The 26,276-nt window shown below is 43.5% G+C and overlaps 1 protein-coding gene across 2 annotated transcripts in view; it reads left to right on the top strand.

Annotated features, from left to right (window-relative positions):
• SYMPK (symplekin scaffold protein) overlaps nt 1–26,276 on the top strand; it is a 2,606,756-nt gene that overhangs the window by 844,941 nt on the left and 1,735,539 nt on the right. For both annotated transcript variants that reach the window (XM_044062505.1, XM_044062497.1), the window contains exon 13: nt 15,963–16,113. In XM_044062505.1, coding sequence (XP_043918440.1) covers nt 15,963–16,113 — 151 coding nt within the window. The remainder of the gene's footprint in view (nt 1–15,962; nt 16,114–26,276) is intronic.

The raw sequence follows: 26,276 nt of genomic DNA, 5'->3' as shown, positions 1-26,276 counted from the left end.
ACTTTCTGACCACAGTGGCAATGTGTGTCACCTGTTTATGCCCAGACCATGATGTACCTCGCTGTCGGTTTTGTGCTTTGTTCAGCGCCCAAACCATTCATCTTCGGGCTCTCATTGTCACTAAATTCTTTCGCTCTCGATCTCCATATTCCCAAATGGCTTCGGTAAGCCATCTGACTACTGATATTCTGAAAAAACATAAAAATAAAGTCAGAGACAGACCGCATAGGTCCAAAGCTGCCGACGATGCTTCTGTTAAGCTAGTCGCCAGTTTGCCGGTCCTCAGTGAGGTGCTTTCACAGCCCCTGATGCCTGCTTCTATTGATTTGCCGGCCTCTACTGAGACCCATTCGGAGTCTGGTATGCCATGAGACTCTTCTTCATCCTGCAGATGTCTCTACCTTGGATGGGTCCAGAGCCGCTGTGCAAGCACCGGCTTCTGAGGCAGTTCTTCTCACTACTGATGTTCGACTCAAACTGATGACTTTTTTTTTATCTAAAACTACTGAGTTTCTTAGGCCAATAGTATGCTCTACACCTAGAAAACTGACGACCAAAGCGCATGCACATCCTCCCATGCCACAAAGACAAATGCGTAGAATGGCAAAATACCTTATTACGCTGATTAGGGGAAGTCAGCCTTCCCCTGCTAAAAGGAAAAGAGACCAGTCCCCTGCAGCATCATCAGAACAGGAGTCTGATGACTCTGAGGTATCTGATTATGCAGACATGCCCTTATCTGCTTATGAGGATTCAGATGCAGAAAATCCATTCCCTCTGCCTCTCCTCAAGAGGATTTTTCTTTTGGTGAACCCTTACATATCTTAAGAGAGCATTTCCACTGGGAATGCCAAGACTATCCCCAGTCCAAAAAGCGACTCAGCGAATTCCTAGATTTGCCACAGCACAGGCCTTTAGCAATACCCCCTGTCCTGGAGGTTGTTGATGATTTCATGGAATCCAGTCTTACTCCTGATACTTTACCTCCTACCCCTAGGAAACCAGACAGGTACTACAGAGTAACTGACACTCGCACATTTCTTTTCAAGAATCCTACTGCTGACCCAGAGATTATTTCCCAGGGGCCTAAAGGTATCAAGGTAACTACAGCCAAGAATCCCACCCCTTTGGACAGGGATTCCAGAGCTTTGGACAGATGGGGTAAGAAGGTATGTACCTCTGCTACTCTTGCTATTAGGGCATTAAATTGACAGTTTCACATACTGAAGTACCACCAACATATTATGGAACTTGTTAAACATAAAATGGCAACCTTTACAGACTGTGCAGAAAACAAGGAATTGCAGGAGCGTATGCACTCTGCAAGCCAAGTCAGCAAACATACTTTGCAGTGTGTCTTTTGATGCCCTAGAGGCATCTTGTCGGGCAGCAGTCACTGGTTCTGTACTGAGAAGACATGCTTGGCTTAAGGAGCAGACCTTGCCAGACCATGTCAAATCAAAGTTACTAGACGCTCCTTTGAACAAGGACAGTTTGTTTGGCACCAAAGCAGAAGAGGTTTTTAATAAGATGGAAGAAAAAGCTAAGTCTGTGCAGACTTATGCAGACTGTTAAAGCATTCTTACAAGTGCAACCCCCCTAGATTCAGTAGGCATTGCTCTTCCAAACACTGGTCCTTTCCAGCCCCCTCCAGGCCATCTCAAATCAGGCCAAGGGGAAACAGACCACCCAGATTACATCCTCAGAGTATGCAGAGGTCTAAGCAATGGAGTGCTCCCACCCCCAAAGCAGGGAGTGGTAAGCCATCTCCTTATGGAAAAAACTCACAATGACTTCCCCACCTCTGCCCAATTGCTTATGCCCCTAGGAGGAAAACTTGCCCTTCATGCAAAGAACTGGATGTCCATCACACAAGACTGATGGGTCCTCAACATTGTATCCCAGGGGTACAAATTTTACTTCCACTCACTGCCAACCTCAAGAAGGTTCGCAGACCTTACTCCAAACCAGTGGGCAGAGGCTCAAAACCAAGTTCTATCCCTGCTCTCCATTAGAGCTGTTCAGCTGGTTCCAGTGGAACAGATAGGTCAAGGATTCTATTCAAGACTCTTCCTGGTACCCAGAAAAGGGGGCTCCTGGCACCCAATCCTGGATCTTTCAATTCTCAACACCTTCCTTGTAGTACCAAAATTAAAAATGCTTACCCTGCCACAGCTCCTACCCATGATAGTCAAAGATGCCTGGTTAATCACCCTAGACTTGAAAGACACCTATCTGCACATCCCTATAAAGGAGTCTCGCAAGAAGTATCTTTGTTTCTGGGCCGGATCAATGCACTATCAGTTCTCTGCACTTCCCTTTGGCTTATCCACTGCACCCAGAGTATTCACAAAATGTCTGGCTCCAGCCATTGTGTACTGCAGGCAGAGAGATATCCAAATTTACCCATACTTGGACGACTGACTGATTCAGGCAGACAGTCAGGGATTGCTGTTGCAGCACCTGACGGTTGTGAAAAGCTTCTCACTTCCCTCGGGTACACCATCAACGAAAATAAATCAAAACTGGTACCCAGTCAAAAGATTGTATTCCTGGGAGCAAGGTTGGACACAACATCCCAGATGGCATTCCTCACTAAGGCTATCTGAGAGCCTACTTCAAATAAATGGCCACCAGAACCCAGCTATCCACAAGAAAAATACTGTAGGCTGTAGGGTTCATGGCCTCATGTATACTGCTAATTCCATATGCAAGACACTGTATATGAGGAAACTTCAATGGTACTTAAAAAGTCTTTGGTGCCAGCATTCTCAGGACCTGGAAACAGTCATTCCTGTCATACCCTGTCTAAAGACAGAGTTCCTGTGGTGGGCAGAAGCATGCAACCACAACAGGGGACTGCCTTTTACTCAACCCCATGCCGCCCAGACCCTGACCACAGACTCATCAAACTATGCCTAGGGGGCACACATGGATGGCAAGTGCATTCAGGGCCACTAGAGCCTAAGTCAAATTCATCTGCACATCAACCAAAAAGAGATGCTAGCGGTGCAGCACACAGCTTTCCGATCTCTACTCTCTTCAGGACACCTGCTAATAAAAAGAGACAACACCACAGTTAAGTGGTACATCAACAAACAGGGGGGAACCCACTCTTACCCATTCTGCAGGCCAGCCATGGCCCTGTGGAACACAGCCTTGGACATGCAGGTCCATCTGCAAGCTCAATTCCTGCCAGGCAAACAAAACTTACTGGCAGACGACTTGAGCAGAAATCTCCTAGACCCACACGAGTGGCAATTAGAACCCAGCACCTTCAACCTTCTGATTCAGAAATGGGGGACCCCAGAGGTGGATCTCTTTGCCTCCCACTGCAATCACCAGCTCAACAAATTCACTAGGACACCTCACAGCAGAGCCCGGAAAGTGCATGCCCTATCCTTCCAGTGGGTAAATCTCTCAATCTATGCCTTTCCCCCTCTGCCCCTTTTCTCAAGAGTATTGCTCAAGATAAGACAGGACAGACCAAGTACATTTCTGATTGCCCTGGACTGGCCATGCCAGCACTGGTACCCACTTTTCCTGCGCAGCCTGTCACTGGTGCCACCCTGGCACCTACACCAGAACCCAACCCTGCTCTCTCTGCAGGGGGGACAGATCTTGCATCCACAACTACAAGCCCTAAATCATGCAGCCTGGCTTATTCCTTGAATTCTTCCCCAGTAATCAGCCTAAGCAAGCAGGTGCTGCACATCTTCCTTGAAGCCAGAAGACCCAGTATAAGGAAATCCTATGCTGATAAGTGGAAAAGGTACTGTTCTTGGGTTCAGTCCAAATGGGAAGACACAACTCTGCCCTCCCTGCCTCTGATCCTGGATTATTTATCAGATCTACTCCACAGAGGCCTATCCTTCTCCTCCATTAAGATCCATGCCTCTGCCATTTCAGCTTATTACAGCACTGAGCGGTCTCCTTTCTCTCACCCTCTTGTCAAACAATTCCTGAGAGGGGCTAACAACTTAAGGCTGCCAGGGAGAGCACCCACCCCTGCTTGGGACCTTAACTTTGTACTGGAAAAGCTTACGCTACCTCCTTTTGAGCCTGCCGTGTCAGCAGAGTTAAAATTCCTCTTTTGGAAAACAGCTTTGCTTCTGGCCATCACTTCAACTAGAAGAGTGTCTGAGCTACAAGCACTTATGGCTCTAGGAACCCTTCATTATTTTCCATGCTGACAGGGTTTCTCTCAGGACTAACCCTTTCTTTATGCCTAAAGTGGTGTCCAGTGTGGCTCTTAACCAATCTGTCCATTTGCCAGCTTTCTTCCCTAATCCTCAAAATAAAGGGGAAAGGATCCTGCACTCCTTGGACATGCACAGATAGCTCAGATTCTACCTTGGTAGGACTAAGCCCTTCAGGAAATCTGACCAGTTACTAGTCAGCTTTGCACCAGGGACAGAGGGCAAGGCCGTTTCAAAGCAAACAATTTCCAAATGGATAGCGCACTGCATCCATTTCTGCTACAAGCACCATAGGAAACCTACCCCTCAAGGGGTCAGAACACATTCCACTAGGGCCACTTCTACCTCTACAGCATTCCTCAGGGGAGTCCCTACCAGGGACATCCTGGAAGCTGCTACCTGGAGTTCTGTACACACCTTCATCAAGCATTACCACCTGCCTATCTTTTCCAAATCCAGGGTGGGTTTTGCAACTGCAGTCCTGCAGGGCATATTAGCCAGCCCCAATTCTTCTCGACTGCCTCCACCCTTTTTCAGCTTTGGGAATCAACCCAAGTGTGATGACTGCAACAGTGAAACGAAGAACATAGTACAGTTGTGTACACTTACCATAAATGTAGATTTTCGAGTGTATTCACTGTTGCAGTCTTGGTTTCCCTCCCTCCAGCCCCCTTGTCTTTCTCTCTCTCTCCTCTCTATGTCTTCACATCTTACCTAGAAAACCAGCAGCAGGCTGTACTCTGGCAAAATAAGCTATCTAATCACCTTCCTATCCCCCTCGGGGTCCCATATTAGGCCCACTCCTATTTTCCATTTATATTAATGACCTGCAATCAGCTATTCCACACACCACCTGTATTCACTATGCAGATGACTCTACTATAAGCTGTTCAGCCACTTCTCAAACTGAACTTCAGTCTCTTACCCAAAAAGCTTTCAATACTGTAGAACAATGGTTCTCACACCACTGCCTCCTCCTAAACTCCAAAAAACGAACTGTTACTCTTTACACCAACCCGAAAGTCCACCCCTTTACATTTCACTCTCACATCCAACAACGGTACTCTTATTTCTCCTGACCCAACCACTAAACTCTTAGGAATAACAATTGACAACAACCTTAACTTTGAAACTCACATAAACACCACAATAAAAATAGTTAACAAAAAACTAGGATCCCTTTACAGAATCAAACCCTTTCTTACACCAGTAACCAGGACCGCTATAGCCATAGCCCACTTAATCTCTACTCTACTCTATGCGTCTCCTATATACACCAATCTCTCTAAAAACAACCTCAACAAACTAGCAACATCCTATAACAATATTTCTAAATTTGCTACAGGCTCTCCTTTCAGAACCCATCACTGTTGAATCTAAAACAACTAGACTGGCTAGAATTTCTTAACCAGCTTCAATTTCACCAGCTTACAATAGCCCACAAAACCCTGTATCAACCCAGCAGCACTCCAATACTCTCTAGCCTCTTTACACCTTCTAATAATCTCAAGAATCTACACTCCTCAAACAAACTGCTGATCAATGCTGCCACATCCAACAACTTAGCAGGTGACTCCTTGTTCTCTTAACTCTGTTGGAAAAATATGGAATAAACTACCCTCTGAAATCACATCTCAAACTTCTCTGTCACTTTTTAAAAGGAATCTAAAACTATTTCTCAATAAACACTGGCTATGCTCCTGTACTAACCCTGACAAACTTTTTTCCTTTACACTAATTTTCAACCTACATCTTTTATAATCTTCCCTTTAAAGTTTCAATGTACTATACTATTGCATATAAAATGTATGTATATATGTATATTGTACCTTCTCACATAATCACTATGAGTATTATAATTTGTGCTTCAAAAAAAAAAAATACACACTAATGTTTTTATGTAACAATTGCTGTTTTTATACTTTTATACTTCTATATTAATTTTGTATGTTTTTCTTGGAGCTGTTCTCCCTGGACCTCTACTGAAAATGGACATGTATCCAGTTAGACTAGCCCGGTCAACAAATGTAAAATAAAATAAATAAATAAAAGGCCTTGTGTTTGCCCTTACTATTTGCTGCAATTCTGTTTTCATAGCTAGCTTTAGAGGATTTGATGAGGGATCTCAGCTTTTTGTTGAGACTAAAAAGTTAGATGTTCGTGTTTCACTGTTGCAGTCATAACTGTAGGGTACTCCTGCCGGCAGACAGCCCGAGGTCGGCCAGAATATCAAAGTCTGGGTCCGGCGTCGGCTGTATCAGCAAGTACCCAGACGTCAGAACGCATGGGTATAAAGCTGACAACCGACGCCATCTTCTCCAGTCTTTCTTGCCGTGCGGTGCAAAGCAGTTCGTTAGTTGTTGGTTGACGTTTTCAAGACAACGTGGTGTGATTGTCGTCGGTCCGAAGTTTTCTACTTCTCTTCTCAAAGCTAAGTACCCCGTTGGGGAAACCTTTTTCTTGCTCCTCCGATGTCAGAAAAAGTTAATAGTTGTGTATCGTGTGGAAAACAAATACCTCATAAAGATTTCCACTCTTACTGTCTACCTTGCTTAGGCCCTGACCACGACGTTTCTTGCTGTCGGTTCTGTGCCAGGTTTAATTCTCGCACTATCAAGCGTAGGTACGATTGGGCCTTGAATTACTTCGGTAGACGATTTAATTATAGGATGTCGTCGGATACTTTACCGACTACCGGAATACAGAAGAAACGCAAAGACAAGGACAGGCCTCCGAGGTCCAAACAGGATACTTTGTAGCCGGAGCCGGCTTCGGGTTCGGCGGTCATCAGTGAGGCGCTTTTGCAGCCCCTGTCGTCCGCCACTTCAGAATCGATGGCCGACACAGACTCCCATGGGGAGCCATCTAGGCCTAGTAATTTGTCTGCTGCAGGACCTTCGGACGTCGCTCCTTCAGATGGGTCCGGAACCACTGTGCAGGTACCGGCTTCTGAGGGGGTCTTCAGGCCTTCACATATTACTATTTCCACAAAGACAAAGGCTAAGTCAAAGACTCCTGTTAAACCCAGACTTTCTGCTCAAGCTTCTTCGGATTGAGCTCCTAAGACTCAGAAGCAATTACTACAGATGGTTGAGGATTTATTAACTATGATTAGGGGCTCTCGCCCTCCTCCTGAGAAAAGGCCTAGACAGGATATCCCTTATGATTCCTCTGATCAGGCTTCTGTATCTTCTGTTTCTTCCTCTGATCAGGATTACTATTTTCCTCCTTATGAGGATTCGGATGCAGAGGATTCTGTTCCCTCTGCCTCCCCCCCTGAAGATTTCTCTTTTGGGGAAACCTTGCATGAGATGAGGGAGCATTTTCATTGGGAAGGTCAGGATTATTCTGCTTCCAAAAAGAGACTTAGGGAATTTATTCTTCTCCCTCAATACAGGCCTTTAGCTATTCCTCCTGTACTTGACATTGTGGATGATGCCTTCTCTGAAGCTAACTTGAATCCAGATTCCATGCCGCCTGCTCCTTCTAAGCCTGATAGATTTTACAGGGTCCCTGATTCCCATCAATTCTTATTTAAGAATCCTTCTGCTGATCCTGAAACTATTTCACAGGGTTCCAAGGCTGCTAAGGCTGCCTCCTCTAAGAATCCTATCCCCTCTGAAAAGGATTCTCGTGCCTTGGACAGGTGGGGCAAAAAGGTTTATACTTCAGCTACCCTTTCTATTAGAGCTTTAAATTGCCAGTTTCACATGTTTAAGTATCAACAGTTTCTTTTATCTGTTTTAAAACAAAGGCTTTCTACCTTTCCTGCATGTGCTGAGGACAAGGAATTACAGGATGTGTTGCATGCAACTGAACAAGTTAGCAAACATAGTTTACATTGTGGTTTTGATGCCTTGGAGGCTTCTTGCAGGGCGGCTGCCTCTGCTACTGTTATCAGGAGACATGCTTGGCTTCGTGAGCAGAATTTACCTGAACAAGTTAAAGCTAAATTGCTAGATGCCCCTGTTCAGCATGATGTCTTATTTGGATCTAAGGCTGAGGAGGTTATTAAAAAGATGGAAGAAAAAGCCAAGTCTATGCAGACTGTAAAAGATTTTTTGCAAGTGCAGCCTCCTAGATTTTCCAGAAATTGGCCCTCCAAAAATTGGTCTTTTCCAACTTCTGACAGGCCTCAAAGGGGAAGATATAGATGCTCCAGAGCTCGGGCGCAGGCTCAGGCCTCTTACAGATCTAGACAGTGGACTGCTTCTTCACCTAGAAGGGGAGAAGACAGACCTCAAACCCAAAGAAAGCAGACCCAATGACTCCCTCTGTTGGGCTTCAGGTCTTCCTTCCCTGGATGCCCCTCTCGGAGGAAAACTTTCTCTTTTTTACCAAAATTGGACTCTCATTACCCAGGACAAATGGGTGTTAGACGTGATTTTGAAAGGCTACAGATTCCACTTTCACACTCTGCCAAGGCCTTCCGGCTGACCTGATCTGCCAAAACATCAATGGACAGAGGCCTTAAATCAAGTGGACGCTTTATTAGCCTTAAGAGCCATAGAACCTGTTCCACCTCTAGAGGTGGGGAAAGGTTTTTACTCCAGACTTTTTCTGGTCCCAAGAAAACAAAACTCCTGGAGACCTATTCTGGACCTCTCAATATTAAACACCTTTTTGGAAATTCCAAAATTCAAGATGCTTACACTTCAACAACTTCTTCCAATGCTCTCACAAGATGCTTGGATGGTAACATTGGACTTAAAAGAGGCTTACTTACATGTCCCCATAAGGCAACAATGCAGAAAGTACCTCAGATTCAAGGCAGGCTCGAGACACTTCCAATTCTCTGTACTGCCATTTGGCTTATCTACTGCGCCCAGAGTTTTTACCAAATGCCTGGCTCCAGTAGTAGCTTACTGCAGACTTCAGGGGATTCAGATTTACCCCTATCTGGACGACTGTCTAATTCAGGCAGACAGCAAAGGCCTTTTACTTCAACACCTGCATTTAGTTCAGCATCTTCTCCTACTACTGGGATTCTCAGTGAACACATAAAAGTCACATTTGATTCCTTCTCAACGAATGACCTTTTTGGGAGCTCTTCTAGACACAAGTTTACAGATGGCCTTCCTTACTCCAGAAAAACAGTTACAGCTGGCTTCAATCTTCAAGACCTTGGCAACATTGACTCAGCTCACTGCAAGGAAATTCCTGCAGGCTTTGGGCTAGATGGCCTCTTGCATCCTGTTGATTCCAAATGCGAGGCTTCACATAAGGAAACTTCAATGGTACCTAAAGAGTGTATGGTCTCAGCATTGCCACAGTCTGGATACAATGATTCCACTGATTCTCTGCCTCCAGAAGGAATTCCTTTGGTGGTCCAGGGCCTGTGTTTTGAACGAAGGGAAGCCCTTTCGACTTCCTCAACCTACTCAGATCATAACCATGGACGCCTCGGATTATGCTTGGGGAGCCCATTTTCTAGACAACTGCCAACAAGGTTCTTGGACAAACAAACACCTTCTATGGCACATCAACTTGAAAGAAATGTTAGCAGTCCAAAATGCTCTTCTAGCCTTCCAGACTCTTTTGAAGCCAGGACTTCTGCTAATTCGAACAGACAATACCACAGTCATGTGGTACATAAACAAGCAAGAGGACTCTCACTCTTACCCCCTTTGCAGACTTGCCATGACCTTATGGGACACAGCCCTAAATTTGAATCTGGATCTTCAGGCACAGTTCATTCCAGGAAATCAGAATCTCTTAGCCTAAGCAGAAACATTTTGGATCCTCACGAATGGATGTTGGACCCCAACTTATTCAGCAAGATAACTGCAGTTTGGGGCTGTCCTCAGATCTGTTTGCATCCCATCTCAACCATCAGTTGCCTCTCTTTTGCACCAGGTCCTTCCACACGACAGCTTGGAAAGTGGATGCCCTGTCCTTCAGCTGGAGGAATCTTTCGGGATATGCCTTCCCTCCTCTTCCTCTTCTGCCTCGGGTATTGCTAAAGATAAAGCTGGACAAACCCAGACTGATCATTTTGATAGCTCCAAATTGGCCTCGTCAGTTTTGGTACCCAACTCTACTGCACCTTTGCTTGGAACCCCCTTGGAGTCTTCCTCTGACCCATTCTCTACTGTTCCAGTATCAGGGTCAGGTATTTCACTCTCAAATCAAGACTCTCTGCCTGGCAGCTTGGCTCATCAAAGGCAATTGATTCCTTCTTCTCTTCCTAAACAAGTTTTGGATATTCTTTTGGAAGCTAGGCATCCTAGTACAAGGAAATCTTATGCTTCTAAATGGAAAAGATTTTGTATTTGGATGCAGGATCGTGGCTCTGATCCCTTAATACCTGATATTCCCTCTATTTTACTTTATCTCTCAGACCTTTTGATTAAAGGTCTTTCCTTTTCTTCCATTAAAATTCATGCTTCTGCTATTTCGGCTCATTTCAATTGTGATCCTCCCATTTTTTCACACCAGCTGGTTAGACAATTTCTGAGAGGAGCTAAGAATTTAAGACCTCTTAGATCTCCTCCTGTCCCTCCTTGGGATCTCAACTATGTCTTGGAAAAGCTTACTTTGCCTCCTTTTGAGCCTGCTGCCTCTGCGGATATTAAGTTCTTATCCTGGAAGACAGCTATCTTGTTGGCCTTGACTTCTGCCAGAAGGGTGTCTGAGTTACAAGCCCTCATGGCCGTGGACCCATACCTCATCTTCCATCAGGACAGAGTTTCCTTGAGGACCAATCCTACTTTTATGCCTGAGGTAGTTTCTAGAGTGGCTCTAAATCAGACTATTCACCTTCCTAACTTTTTTCCAAAACCCCAAAATAAGGGGGAAAGGATTTTGCATTCATTGGATGTACACAGGCAACTACGTTTTTACCTGGACAAAACTAAAGGTTTCAGAAAATCAGATCAATTGCTTATCTCATTTGCTTCCAGTTCTCTAGGTAAAGCTATTTCTAAGCAAACTATTTCCAAATGGATTGCTCATGGAATAAGATATTGTTACTCTCTTTATGGAAAACAGATTCCAGGTGCCGTCAGGACTCATTCTACTAGAGCAGCTGCCACTTCAGCAGCCTTTCTCAGAGGAGTTCCTACCAAGGACATTCTGGAGGCTGCCACTTGGAGCTCTGTGCATACCTTTTCCAAGCACTATAACCTCCCTTTGTACTCCAAGTCTAGGGCAGGCTTTGCCTCTGCTGTCTTGCAGGGTCTTCTAGCTGCTCCTTCTTCTTCGTAACCTCCTCCCGTGTTCTCAGCTTTGGGATTCTACCCTACAGTTATGACTGCAACAGTGAAACACGAAGAGCATAGTACAGTTGTGTATACCTACCATAAATGTAGATGTTCGAGTGTCTTCACTGTTGCAGCCGGTGTTTCCCTCCCTCCAGACCCCTCTTGTTTCCTTTTGCTTACTGTGTTTCCTTTTCCACTACCTTTCTGGTGTATTTGTGTTTCCCTTGGGACACCTTTTGGTTTTATGGGGGCTTCTGACATCAGGGGCAACAAAGGCTGGAGAAGATGGCGTCGGCTGTCGGCTTTATACCCATGCGTTCTGACATCAGGGTACTTGCTGATGCAGCCGACGCCGGACCCAGACTTTGATATTCTGGCCGACCTCTGGCTGCCTGCCGGCAGGAGTACCCTACAGTTATGACTGCAACAGTGAAGACACTCGAACATCTACATTTATGGTAGGTATACACAACTGTACTTTTTTCCAGTCTTGGGACTTCACCTTATTCAGCATCAGTTTCCTCCTCCTGTTGTAGAGTTTGTTTATGGCAGGGGGCCACCAGATTGGCTTCCTTTTTTTGGAGGAGAGCGTCTTGGTTCTATTGGATATGGCAAGATCCATGCATTTGTGTACGTGTTCATACAGTCCATTGGTGTATGATTCTGAGGTCACGCAACTATTCTCCATTTGTATGGGTGCCGTGAAGTTAGCCACCTGTGTGTCCAAAGTTAGCCTTGGAGAAGTTTTTCATGGTGGTTACCTTTGCAGGGGGGGGGGGGTGGGAGGGATGTAGATTTTCAAAGTGATTAGTTTGTGGTCAGATCTAACCAGGGAGGAGCTGAGTGTTAGTGTAGAGCAACGATCGCCCATGTTAGTAATGACCAGGTCAAGGATGTTGCTACCTCTAGTGGAGGTAAGAACGAGCTGTTCCAGGGCATTGGAATTAATGAACTCCAAAACGTTGGGCAAGTATATTGGTACATGAGTAGTTTACCCAGTTAATGGAGGGGTAGTTGAAGCCGCCTAGTAAGAGAGTGTTAGGTTGAACCCTAATATTTTCCATGGAGTGCGAGTCTTGGGACATGGTTAGGGACCTATAGCAGGCTACGACCTGAATCGCTGTCTTACCCAATGTTAGCTGCTCCTGAAGCATCTCTGATTGGTTATGTTGGGGTACCAGTCTGAAAGTGTGTGCATCCTTTATGAATATGGAAACACCACTGCCTTTGGTGCTTCGGTCCAAGTTCTGGGGCCGGAAAGTGTGGAATGAGTTGTAGCCTGGAAGTGCAGGGGTGCTTTCTGCTGCTTTGAAACAGGTCTCTGTTACATCACAAATGTCGATATTCCCCATTTTTAAGGAGTGCTTCGAGCTAGTGGATTTTGAGATTTAGACTTCTAGCGTTGAGCAGCATGACCCTCAGATTGCATTTATTTGTAGCCGTTACTGTGGTAATTTGGTCTTTGGAACACCACCTAAAAAAGGCATTGTAGGCTGTCAAGAGCCTTGACCAGTATCCGGAAGCCCAGGTGTGACAGATGCAGGCCATCTCTGGCAAAACATCGAGTTCTGCCAATCATGTCATTCCAGGTAGACATACTGAATCCCCTTAGAATGACACCAGAAATTTAGCCAATTTTTGAAATCAGTCATTTTCTGCTTGTACTGTGGTATCATTCTGGGTGATGGTAGGTTGCTGCTCAGGGCTAGGGTCATACCTGCCTAGGCTACAAAATCTGAGAGTCCTGCATGTCTCTTTTCATGTAGTCCAGGGAAGTGCATCTTGGGTCATTCACACCCGCATGTACAATGACTGAGTCATATTTGTACCTGTTGTTGGACCCGAGTGCGTGTGTTATGTGACGGATCCTGGCACCTGACAGGCAGCTGACTGTTACTTTCTTCTTATTCAGCCTAGTGAGTGGGACATCAGTGTGCCTCACTATCGAGTCACCTATGACTAGTATGTTGGGCATGCTGTTTTGCCTTAGGGGTTTTGGTTGAGTGGCACACTGGTTAGGAGAGTTGTGTGTCTCGTGATTAGTGTTGTGTTGTGGTGGTCAAGTGCGTTTCTGCCTTGGAGGTCTCTGCTGCTTTGGTAGATTTTTATTGAGAGCCTCCGCGAAGGTAGGCTTGTGGTTTGTGTTTTTATGTGAGGCAGTGCTGGTGTATGTTCTGGAGGGCTATGTGTTCCATGTGGTGTGGTGGAAGTGTTGACTTCTCCTCTTGACCAGCTATTCCGGTCTTGGCTGAAGAGTGAGTGGCTTCCAATTTGGATATGTAAGTGCATTTCTTGCAAGTCTGAGTGTTGGAAGGTAAGAGGAAAGGGTTGACTGTGTAAACGAGGCAGTTGCTACATTGCCTCAGGATGCCCACGTTCACCAGTTTAATAGGAGAAAGCACAGGTAAATGACCTTTAAACATGCCTGGAGGGGTGGGCATTGATAATAAGTACTTGATCTTTTTCCTTGTAGAACGTTTAGTTCTGGTAGCACTTTCGTGTGCTACAATAATTGCTATAAGAAGTCTGGTAAAGTGCTAGACTAATAAGCTAGTATAAGTGCAGTAGAGGAGAGAATTAGTAGATCTAAGGAAAAAATTGAAGAGCAGACATTGATTACATAATTTTAATTTCCTTTTGTTCTTTTCATGGCTAATGTCTGTCTACTTCCATTAGAATACATGCCACTAGGGCTTTTGCCTCTTCTGGTGCTTTCTTCAAAGGTTTGGATGCCAGTGCCATCCTTGAAGCTGCTGCTTGGTCTTCAGTGTGTACTTTTGCTAAGCATTATAAACTGGATATTGTTTTTAGAGCCAGAGCAGGTTTTGCTACAGCCATCCTGCATAGGTTGGTTTGTTGAGGGCTCTTCCCAGCCTTCCACCTCCCAGTCATTTTCGTAAGCTTTTGTACTGTCCTTAAGGCGAGGAATACTGCAACAGTGATGTAGAAGGACATAGTACAGATATGTAAAATCTTATAACAGTAATTTCTTTCTTATCATTGTTGCAGTATCCAGTCCCTTCCTCCATTCACCTTTTTCTTTTGGACTTTGATTTGGTTACCCTCCTGGCTGAGGGACCCGCTTTTCCATTTACATTTCCCCCTTCTGAATGTGCATGGCCTCCTTTGTCCTGTGAAGACTATTCCCTACTGGGACAGTTCAGTTCTGGCTAACTGCATCCGTACATCACGTTTATGTCCTGCATCTTGTACAGGGAGCATACGTTTAACGTACTGTGCATAGAAGATTTAAAGGCTTTGGTATATTGGCCGGATGTTGGGCTGTCCTTGGCAGGAGATCCTGAAGGTGAAGAATATTGTAATTGTGAAGAGAAGGACATCTGTTATGGTTAGATTTTACAAAACTTTACTTTCTGCAAAAGTGTTTGATTTTGCTTGCATATGGGATTCATACATGTTTAATTTTCCTTTATTCTGTTAGATTCCTCCAAGGTAGAGCACGTTTTATCCAGAGTGCTCCAATGTTGCTTAACTAAGGCAACATTCCTCAGATTGAGTTTTGGGTGAAAGCTGAAGTATATAACTCTAACTAAAAGTTCCTCCAATTGCTATCATTTGTTTGTATTATGTTTAACAATTCAAATTGAGTTGTCTTTGCAATGAAATTACCTTTCTGTACCATTCCTGAAACAGGTTTTATTATAGCTCCAGTTATTTCCTCAGTTAGTCTAAAGAACTGAAAAAGGAAAAACATTTCACCTTTTAAAAATTCACAGACTTATTAGGCATTTGTTGTTTGTTAAATTAAAATTCGTAAGAAAAGACTTGTCAATAAGAAATTGTTAGTGTGAAACTTCATAAACACCTTTCTGTCATTCAGAAACAGTTTGCCTGAGCCTTAGCTTTCTAAGGGCATCCATTGTCTAGTTTTCTGATCACTTTTGGGCTAGGCCAAACTTTTTTTCTTTCTTTAGTAGTATATGACTCATGAGGCAGCACATGCCTTATGCAATTATTGGTTTGCTGCTGACATTTAGTGTTAACCTTTCAGAACCCCAACTAACCCATTTATGTCTTCAAAGGCAGTATATTTTCATTGGGTTTTGGCTTGAAAATCATATGTGTAGTATGACCAGTCCTGATATTAATTTGAATGCATGAGGGTTTTGGGTTTTTGCACTTTATTTAAAGCAACTCAAGCTGAGAAACCACCTTTGTCTGTCTTCTGTGTTTGCGTTAATGGTCATGTTTTATTCCTGAACTTTTTTCATGACTTTGAGCTGTAGGGTAGTCATGTCTTCTACTCTTTCCTGCTGTGCCTTACTGGAAAATAGTTAAAAGAAGTATTTTCTTTCTGGAACCTTCTTCAGGGAGGTTTTGCTGTCCTGGTCTAATTTTCCACATATTTAAAAACAGTCACAGCTGCAGTTCTGGAGACACTTCACTTCCACTTCCCTGTTAGTCTTGTAAAAAAAAAAATATGTTGGATAATCAATTTAAAATTGTGGCAAAGACGCAGTACAGTTAAGGATGGTATGTGGTAAAAGATCAGACTCAGAGCTTTGTAGTAAGAATGTTTATAAAATCTTTGTCTTCTTAGATCTGTGGGAAGTAGTGGACGAAAAAAAGTATTCCGTCTGAGTGATGTGATTCAGAAACTGTCCGATTCACAGATGGAGAATATGAAGTTCGCAGCTGTGAATAGGATTCTCCAGGCAGAAAAGGCTGTTGCATATAGTGGTGCAGCCCAGGTATGAATTCAGTTTTGATTTTTTTCCGCCTTTTTTTTTTATTCTTTGCCACATTTCCCAAAACCCATGTTTTATACGAAAATATTTTTTTAGAATTAATTACCTGGCTTTGGTGAGTCTTTTTTTTTTTTCCGGGGGGGGGGGGGGTCTTTGTTAGGTGGACCTGTGCGTAAATGGGTGTGGTCAACCAGTGAGAGCATGCATAACCTCTAGATGGGGAGCAGAGTGAGATCAAAATTAGTTAATACATTATCAAAGCTGTTCTTTTTACAATTTGCTTTAGGCATTTCCTGTGTATAAGGTCATTCAGTGATCATGTGTGCTTATTCTTTGCACAGTAAGTAATTGGTCCAGTCAGTCATAATATAAAGTCACCCAACAGAGCCATTATTTTGGCTTTTTTTGGTTTACAGAAGAACCACACTATTAACAAATTGTGTTTAATTACTTTATAATAATCCCAAAGCTTTCCATATGGTTTAATGTTTGCTCAATTCTGTTCTTGAGTGTAGTAGTACGCTATTATACAACAACCCCCCCCATTAATATTCAAAAATGTGCACGCTGTAAATCTGAGTTATAGTAATGGAAAAAGGTCCAGTCGCCCTGACTTTTTCCATTACTATAACTCTTTTTTTACAGCAATGGAGAACGCAAGATCTCTGTTGCTTCACACAGACAGATCTTGCTTTCTCCGTTGCTTTTTTCAAAACTGTCTCGCAATTTTAAATGGGTTTAACATAGCGAGACAGCTTTAAAAAAAGCTACGGAGATTCTCCGTTGCTTTTTTTAAAGCTGTGTCGCTATGTTAAACCCATTTAACATAGCGAAGCAGTTTGTAAAAAGCAACGGAGATCTTGCTTTCTCCGTTGCTTTTGCCCACAGCTCTGATGTACTGCGTGGGCATACGCATGTGCAGTACATCAGAACTGCCGCAGAATACCAGACAGCTGCGGAAGGGCAGCAAGGAGGCTTTCTACAATGCCATTATTTAAGAAAAGTAATTATTTTTTTCTTAAATAATGTCATTGTATAATAGCAATAACCCACTTCTAGGTGTGGGTAATTCTACATTTACCCACGGTTGGCTTTGTTTGGCCACTCGGGCTTCGCCCTCGTGACCAAACCACACCAACCGTGGGTAAATCCAGCATTACCCACACCCAGGCGTGGGTTATTGCTATATTAGACCATGTCTCACTACCATAGTATTAAAAATTAATTGTATGTGATATTTTCTTGGCAAAATTTAAATCTGTACATATATTAGATTTGTCTTGAAAGACATCACTGCTGTGGCTCTGTACTACAAATGTCTGTAAAACTGTAATTGTTCTTGCACATATGTACTGTTAATGTTTACACTGTGAAATTATTATACTGTTTCTAGATTTTCAAAAAGTAGGTGAACCACAATATTAAGAAAATTTAATATTTTAAATGCTTCAATATGGAAAGGATGCTTATGCTTTTTTTTTCTATTCACATTTTAGTAGATTTTCTATAGCGGCTTTATTTGGTGCCCTAAGTATGTTCAGAGCTTTTTACCTTTTTTGCCATAGTGTTTCTGAAGTACCCTTAAACGTAGTGTTAAATTGAACCTGTGTACTTTAAATTCATCATTTTTTATTATTTCCCTTCATGTTTTCCCACAGTCTTTGACTTGCTGTTTTGAATTAATTTTTTTTTGTTTTTGGAGATTGACCTAAAGCTCTGCATAATTTTTACAAAATCTTTTTTTAATCAAGTTATTTTCCTTTGTTAGTCAGCAGAGTCATGTACAATTAATACATGCAGTATAATCCATGTGCATATAGCACAGATTACTTTTTTCAGTGTATGCTAACCTTTTTCAATCTATCTGCCTATCGGTGTATTTTTAGATAATAGATTTGATTTTTTTTCGGCACATTCCAGTGAGTACATATCTTGAATGACCTAACAATAATCCTGTTCTCATCGTTCAGCACTTAACTTTCTTCTACAGGCTCATTTTAAATGTGGATGCTACCAAATTTTTCTCATTTTCATTGCATCTTTTTGTTCCAATATTATTGAAATTTCTCAGGATTTCCCTTTCTACTTTATCTTTTTTCCCTACAACTATTAGTAAAGTTTCTGGTGCCTGGGTGTGTTAGGGCTGCTTAAAGCAGGATCCCAAAGCAATAAAAATAACTCTCTTGTTATTCTGACTTTCGTTCTGCATGTCTGATCCACTAGATTCTGCAGGTCTCTCCTCAAGCAAGTTAATTCATTGTAGTCACAAAAGATATACTCCCAGGTTCCCTTCTCTTCTGTATTATATCTCCAACATCTATCTTTCACGTGTGCATACATTTTAGAAGATTAACTTGGTGCATAAAGTATCTATGAGGAAACTTCTGTGCAAAAATACAAAACCTTCTAGAGGTCTGGCATATTTCTTCTTATTGTTTTATTGTATTCTGTCTTACTATCCACTTATTCCAGTTTTCTCTTAAGTGCTCTGCCTGTCCCTTAAAATACGCAGAACTTAGTAAAATCGAATTATTAGTTTTTCATTTAAGACCACTTATGATGATGTTTTTATTAGTAAATCTGTGCTTTCTTGTTGTACAATGTCACGCTTTCCCTCTTTTCTCCTTCATGTCTTACGTTTGTATATAATTGTTCATGTCTGCCTAGTCCAAATACTTCTTTTACTCTTTCCCATACCTGCTCTATGTGCTCACAATTTCTTGGTTTTCTTTTTAAACCCTTCTGTCGTTTTGCTGCTGCATTGTTCTCCTTTTTGCCATCTGTTGTTTAGTCGCCTGATTTCATTGTTTGATTCTAAAACCTAACCTAACCTACATAAGCCCTCTCCTCAACCTGTTTTATCAGCATTGTTTCCGTTTTCACCTGTACCCTTTGTTCTGTATAATGTAACTTAACTGCAGCTGAGTAGCTGTATGATATGTCTCCAGGGCAGGTAGCACTAGTCCTCTCTGATCCCCTCGGGTAATATCATCCTTTCACATTTTACTCTGGGTCTTTTTTATTCTGTATAAATTCTTCAATCTCTTTAATAATTCTGTCCCATGTTTTCCTGCCTGGATTCTTATACTATGTCTACCTTCTTTATAATATGGCCATCTTGTGTCTACAGTACTTGTGGCAATAGAAACATCTTAATTGCTTAACCCTTACTGTCAAAGGCAGTATACATCATCTTCTGTTTTCATATCTTGCCTATTACTTTCATTATAGTTTCTTCCCACATATCCTATGCTACTTGATCGGAGTTATTTTCTAACTAGGCACCTAGGTATTTCATTCTGTGGTGCCCCTAAAGAAATGGATAGATCTGAAATAACGTGTGTTGGAGCATAATTATGCACTATGGACTTTATTTTTTTCACTAACTTTATCCTGCAGTCTGAACGTATTGTTTTAGTACTTCAAGTTATCTTCAATATGTCATTCTGGGGGCTGTAATGAAATTTTTTTTCCTGATATCTATGCCAGATATATCTTTGTGTTAAGAATTCTTTCATTTTGATTATCTGTGGCTCTGTATAAAATACAAATAAAAGGAAAGAGGACACTTCAGTGGTACCTCAACATTTTCTCCATAACTTTAATGAACACCTCCACTACATATGTCCTCATAATTCAGTTCTGCCTGTGTACTAGAGAAGTTGTAGAAGTTGTATATTTAAATAACATGGTTCACAAATACTCAGCGTGCCTTGTCGAATATCTCTTTTGGAACTAGTCTGATTAACATTAAGGTTTTCCTATTTACTTGAGCTGTTTTACACTTTATTAATGTTATCAAAAGTCTGTCTTCCTCTAACAAAGCCACATTGATCAGTCTGTCATGTTTGGGAGCTTCTCCCATTAAATGTTTTGAAATCATGGTTCAGGACTGATACTGGTCTGTAACAGTCAAGGTGAGCTTGGGTGTCTCTGCTCTTTCAGTTTAACCTGTCCATCCCTGCTTTTCTCCAGCATTGTGGCACATCCCCACACCAAAATTATTCATCGCCATACCACTATTAATAGATCTCTTCCTAATTTTCATATTTTAACTAGCATGGCATCTATTCCCAGTCATCCTGTTGCAAGATGATACAAAGTATTTTTTATTTCTTTTCGTGTTTTGCATTAGCTCTTCTGCCTTTTTACCTAATTTGTGTAACTGTATCCCCCCCCCCATAACTCCTGTTGTAAATTGTTACTTTTACCTTGTCCAAGGTTTGCCTCTTTATATTTCCTTATAACGTGTCTGTATGGCCACTTTTTAGTATTTTGTCATCCTCTTTAACCATCCTGCCTGTTTCTGGATCTCTCAGTTTTAGAATGCTTCTCTTAACTTTTTGCTATTTTAATGTCTGCACAAGTAATTTTGTACTCCTGGGATTATTGTCCGAAAACAGTTGCACCAGGGCTGTCTTCCTGTACTCGGTGATTGCCTCTGGATAATCCTTTAGTTCCTCTTTTGTTTTTTGTAGATGTTCTTCGTGTTGTACTGTTGCAGTCATCACATTTGGGTTACCTCTGCTAGGGTAGCCCTCAGTCAGCACGAATACCAGAGGCTTAGTATTTCTGTGTCAGTTGCTGTCGCTTCAGGACTGACGTCAGGTCGTCAGTAGTATAAAGTAAGGCAGCAGATGCCATTACATCAGTCTTTATTGCTGTGGAGTCCGAAGCAGAAGCAGTTCGCACGAGTGCCAGTCGGCTGCTACCTGAGTTTCGTCTACCGAATTAAAGCTGAAGCAGAAGCAGTTCGCACGAGTGCCAGTCTGCTGCTACCTGAGTTTCGTCTACCGAATTAAAGCTGAAGTCTTCTAAAGCTAAGTACCCCGTTGGGGATCCCTTTTTCTTGCACTAACCGATGTCAGAAAAAGTTAACAATTGTCTCGCCTGTGGAAAGCAAATACCCCACAGAAACTTTCATTCTTTCTGCGTCACTTGTTTACGCCTAGACCACGACATCCCCCGCTGTCACATCTGTACTTTGTTCAATGCCAGAACTATCCATCGCTTGGCCCTTATTGTAGCTAGATATTTTCGCTTACAGTCCTCGAACTCCCAATATGGCTTCAGTAAGCCCTCTGACAGCAAATCTTAAAAAAATAAAAAACGTAAAGATAAAGACAGAGACAGACCGCACAGGTCCAAACCTACCGACGACGCTCCCATGAAGCTAGTCGTCAGTTCCCGGTCCTTAGTGAGGTGCTTTTGCAGCTCCTGATGCCCGCTTCTGTGGATTCGCAGGCCACTACAGAGTCCCTTTCGGAGTCCGGTATGCCTCAAAACTCCTAAGACTAAGGATCCTGCAGTTGTCTCTACCTTGGATGGGTCCAGAGCTGCTGAGCAGGCTCTGGCTTCCGAGGAAGTCCTTCGCACTACCGATTCTCGTCGCAAACTGACATCTTCTTTTGTGACTACCGTTCTTTCAAAAACTACCGAGTTTCTCAGGCCCAGGGTATGAACCACACCCAAGAAACCGACAACCCAATCTCAGGCACCTGCTTCCTTGGCTCTGTCACAATGCTTAAAATGGCAGAAGACCTTATCCTGCTGATTAGGGGAAGCCAAGCTACCCCCTCCAAAAGGAAAAGAGATCTGTCCCCTGTAGTTTTGTCTGAACAAGAGTCAGATGATTCTGATGCATCTGAATATGAAGACATGCAACTCTTCTCTACTTATGAGGATTCTAATTCAGAGGATTCCATTCCTTCAACCTCTACCCCAGAGGAATTTTCCTTTCAGGAAACCCTTCATACCTTAAGAGAGCACTTCCAGTGGGTGATTCAGGACTACCCTCAGTCTAAAAAGAGACTCTGGGAATTCTTAGATCTTCCACAGCACAGACCCTTGGTCATCCCCCCAGTCCTGGATGTTTTCCTGGAATCCAGCTTGACTCCTGACATCCTCCCTCCTGCACCCAGAAAACCAGACTGGTACTACAGAGTCCCTGACTCACACAAATTTCTTTTTAAAAATCCTACTGCTGAGGTAATTTCTTAAGGGCCTAAAGGGATTAAAGCAACTTCTGCTAAGAATCCCACCCCCTCAGATAGGGACTCCCGAGCACTAGACAGATGGGGTAAAAAAGTATACACCTCAGCTACTCTTGCTATCAGAGCACTAAACTGTCAGTTCCATATGCTAACATTTCACAGCATACCCTGGAACTCCTCAAACAAAAAATGTCTTCCTTTCCTGCTTGTGCAGAATCTAAAGAGTCACAGGAGTTAATGCATTCTGCAAGTCAAGTAACTAAACAAACCTTGCACTGTGGTTTTGATGCCCTAGAAGCTTCTTGCAGGGCATGCCCCCCTGCACAAAAACAACTTATTTGGCACTAAGGCAGAGACGGTCTTAAAAAAGATGGAAGAAAAAGCAAAATCTATGCAGACAGTTAAGGATTTCTTACAGGTTCAGCTACCCAGGTTCAGCAGGCATTGTCCCACCAAGGACTGGTCCTTTAATGCTCCCTCTAGGCCAGTTCAGCCCAGACCTCGGGGAACCAGACCCCCCAGACAGCAGCCACAGAGAATGCAGAGATCTAAGCAGTGGACTACCTCCACTCCAAAACAAGGGAGTTCTAAGCCACACCTGTATTGTAAGAACTCACAATGACTCACCCCCCCCCCCCCCCGCCCACCTTCACTTACACCTAGGAGGATAGGAGGAAAACTTTCCTTTCATGCAAGAACCTGGGCCACCATTACCAACAACCGCTGGGTTCTCAACATAGTGTCCCAGAGATACAAATTTTCTTTCCACACCCTTCCAATCCCAAAAGGGTTCCCAGATCTACTGCCAAACCAGTGGGCAGAGACACAAAAGCAAGTCCTTTCCCTGCTCTTTCTGAGGGCAGTAGAGCATGTTCCTGCAGAACAGAAAGGCCAAGGTTTCTACTCTAGACTTTTTCTGGTACCCAGAAAAGGCGGCACCTGGCGCCCCATCCTCGATCTATCCATTGGAAACACTTTCCTGGTGATCCCAAAATTCAAAATGCTCACCCTACAGCAGCTGCTACCCATGCTCTCCAAGGATGCTTGGCTAGCCCCCTAGATCTAAAAGAGGCCTACCTCCACATTCACATCAGGGGATCATGCAGGAAATATCTCCATTTCAGGGCAGAATCCCAGCACTTTCAGTTCTCTGCGCTTCCCTTTGGCTTCTCTACTACTCCCAGAGTTTTTACAAAATGTCTGGCTCCAGCCATTGCCTTTGGCAGACAAAGGAATATCCATATATACCCATATGTAGACAACTGCCTAATTCAGGCAAGACAGCCAGGAAAAGCTGTTCAAGCACCTGGCCTTTGTAAAGTCCCTACTAACCTCCCTAGGGTACACAATCAGCAAAAAGAAATCCAAACAGGTGCCCACCCAAAGAATTATATTACTGGGAGCAAGCCTGGACACAGCCAGATGGCATTACTTACACCAGAAAAGCAAATTTTCCTGATAGCCTACTTCTCTGAACTAGCCACCAAACCCCAGCTCTCTGCAAGGAAAATCCTGCAAGCTCTGGGGTTCATGGCATCTTGCATACTACTCATTCCATATGACACACTGCATGTGAGGAAACTTCAGTTGTACCTAAAAAGCCATTGGTGTCAACACTCTCAAGACCTGGAGACTCTTACACCTGTAAATGTTCATCGTGTTTCACTGTTGCAGTCTTTACTCTTGGGTTATCCTGCTGGCAGACTACCCGCAGTCGGCCTGAATTCCAAAGTCTTGGTCCGGCGTCGGTTGCTGTCGCCTCTTCCCTGACGTCAGTGTGCCAGGGGTATAAAAGATGCAGCCGACGCCATTTTCTCCAGTCTTTCTTGCCGGACGGTGCCCGAAGCAAAAGCAGTTTGCTAGCGCCGGTCGGCCAACTCCTGAGATTTTCGTGTTCGAATTTCAGATCTGAAGTCTTCATTTAAAGCTAAGTACCCCATTGTGGAAACTTTTTTCTTGCTCCAGACCGATATCAGAAAAAGTTAATAATTGTGTTTCTTGTGGGAAGCAAATACCTCATAAGGACTTCCATTCTTATTGTATTCCTTGCCTAGGCCCTGATCACAACGTTGCTAATTGCAGGTTTTGTGCTAGATTTAACCAACGCATTGTTAAGCGTCGGTACGATTTTGCTTTTCATTACTTTGGCAGAAGATTTAATTACACAATGTCGTCGGATAGCCATCTGACTACCGCAATTCACAAGAAACGCAAGGAAAAGGACAGGCATCCGAGGTCCAAAACTGACGACGAGGCTTCTTCTAAGCCAGTCGCCGGTTCGCTGGTTCTCAGTGAGGCGCTTTCGCAGCCCCTGACGCCCGCTACCTCAGAGCTGCAGGCCGCTTCTGACTCCCACGTGGAGCCGACTAGGCCACTGGAAACTCAAGGTATTGGACACTCGGAAAATATTTCCTCAGATGGGTCCGGAGCCGCTGAGCAGGCATCGGCCTCTGAGGGTGTTTTCAGGCCTACACAGTTATATATAAAACTGACTTCAGCTTCAAAGGCAAAGACTAAAGCACCACTACAGACAAAGAAACAAGTGCAGAAATCCCATGGACAGGCCTCCATGCCTAAGAAAACAGATGCACAAAATGGCCAAAGACCTAATTACTTTGATCAGGGGTTCCCATCCCCCTCCTGATAAGAGGCCTAGGCAAGAGACAGAATATGAATTTTCAGATCAGGTTTCCATTTCCTCTGACTCCTCTTCGGAACAGGAATACTCTCTTCCTCCTTATGAGGATTCAGATGCTGAAGAATCTATCACTTCAGCCTCTCCTCCTGAGGATTATTCTTTTGGGGAAACCCTGCATACCATGAGGGAGCACTTTCACTGGGAGGGCCAAGATTACTCAGAATCTAAGAAAAGGCTCAGAGACTTTCTTTTACTACCTCAGCACAGGCCTCTTGCTATTCTCCCTGTTCTAGACATTGTAGATGATGCATTTTCAGAGTCTGGCCTGTCCTCTGACTCTTTACCCCATACACCTGTTAAGCCAGACCGATACTACAGCGTTCCAGATTCACATACATTTCTTTATAAAAACCCTGCTGCTGACCCAGAAACTATATCTCAGGGTCCCAATGGGGTCAAGGCTTCCACTGCAAAAACCCTATCCCCTCTGATAGGGATTCAAGGGCACTGGACAGATGGGGGAAAAAAGTTTACACTTCTGCTACCTTGGCTGTAAGGGCTATAAATTGTCAGTTTCATATGCTTAAATATCAGCAATACTTAATGTCACTGCTAAAGCAGGAAATGTTGACAAATTATGAATGTGCAGAAAGCAAGAAAATGCAGGATTTATTGCATGCATGCTGAACAAGTGGGAAAGCATACTTTGCAATGTGGTTTTGATTCTCTGGAGGCCTCTTGCAGGGCCGCTGTTACGGGTTCTGTCATTAGGAGGCATGCTTGGTTAAAGGAACAGAATCTGCCTGATCATGTTAAATCAAAATTATTGGATGCTCCATTACAGCATGATACTTTGTTTGGTGTTAAAGCAGAAGAGGTGTTGAAGAAAATGGAGGACAAAGCGAAATCTATGCAGACAGTTAAGGATTTCTTACAGGTACAGCCACCCAGATTTAGCAGGAACTGGCCTACAAAAAATTGGTCCATTCCGGTTTCTGACAGGCCACAAAGAGGCAGATACAGATGCCCTAGAGGCAGATCCCAGCCCCAAGGCTCATACAGGCCTAAACAATGGGGTGCTTCTACCTCCAAAAGCGTAGAAGACAAATCACAGCCATACAAGAAACAGTCCCAATGACTTTCCTTTGCCAACACCAAGCACTTCTCTTTTGGCAGCCCCCTTAGGGGGGAAAACTAGCACTTTTTTCACAAAATTGGCACATGATCACCCAGGACAAATGGGTCTTGAATATAGTGTCTCAGGGTTATAGGTTCCACTTTCACATGCTGCCAAGGGCAAAAGGTATGCTAGACCTGCCACACAATCAATGGGCAGAGGCACAAAAGCAAGTTTCATCCCTCATGGTCATGAGGGCCATTCAGCGAGTACCACAGCAAGAGCAGGGACAAGGATTTTACTCGAGACTTTTCTTGGTACCCAGAAAGGACAAAGCCTGGAGACCAATACTGGACCTGTCTATTCTAAACACATTTCTGGACGTTCGAAAATTCAAAATGGTGACTCTGCAGCAGCT

Source organism: Protopterus annectens, chromosome 1.part0 (assembly GCF_019279795.1).
Source record: "Protopterus annectens isolate FY-2018-M chromosome 1.part0, PAN1.0, whole genome shotgun sequence".
NCBI classification, from domain to species: Eukaryota; Metazoa; Chordata; order Ceratodontiformes; family Protopteridae; genus Protopterus; species Protopterus annectens.
The sequence above is the reverse complement of the archived record's forward strand: the minus strand, read 5'-3'. Positions and strand labels throughout refer to the sequence as shown.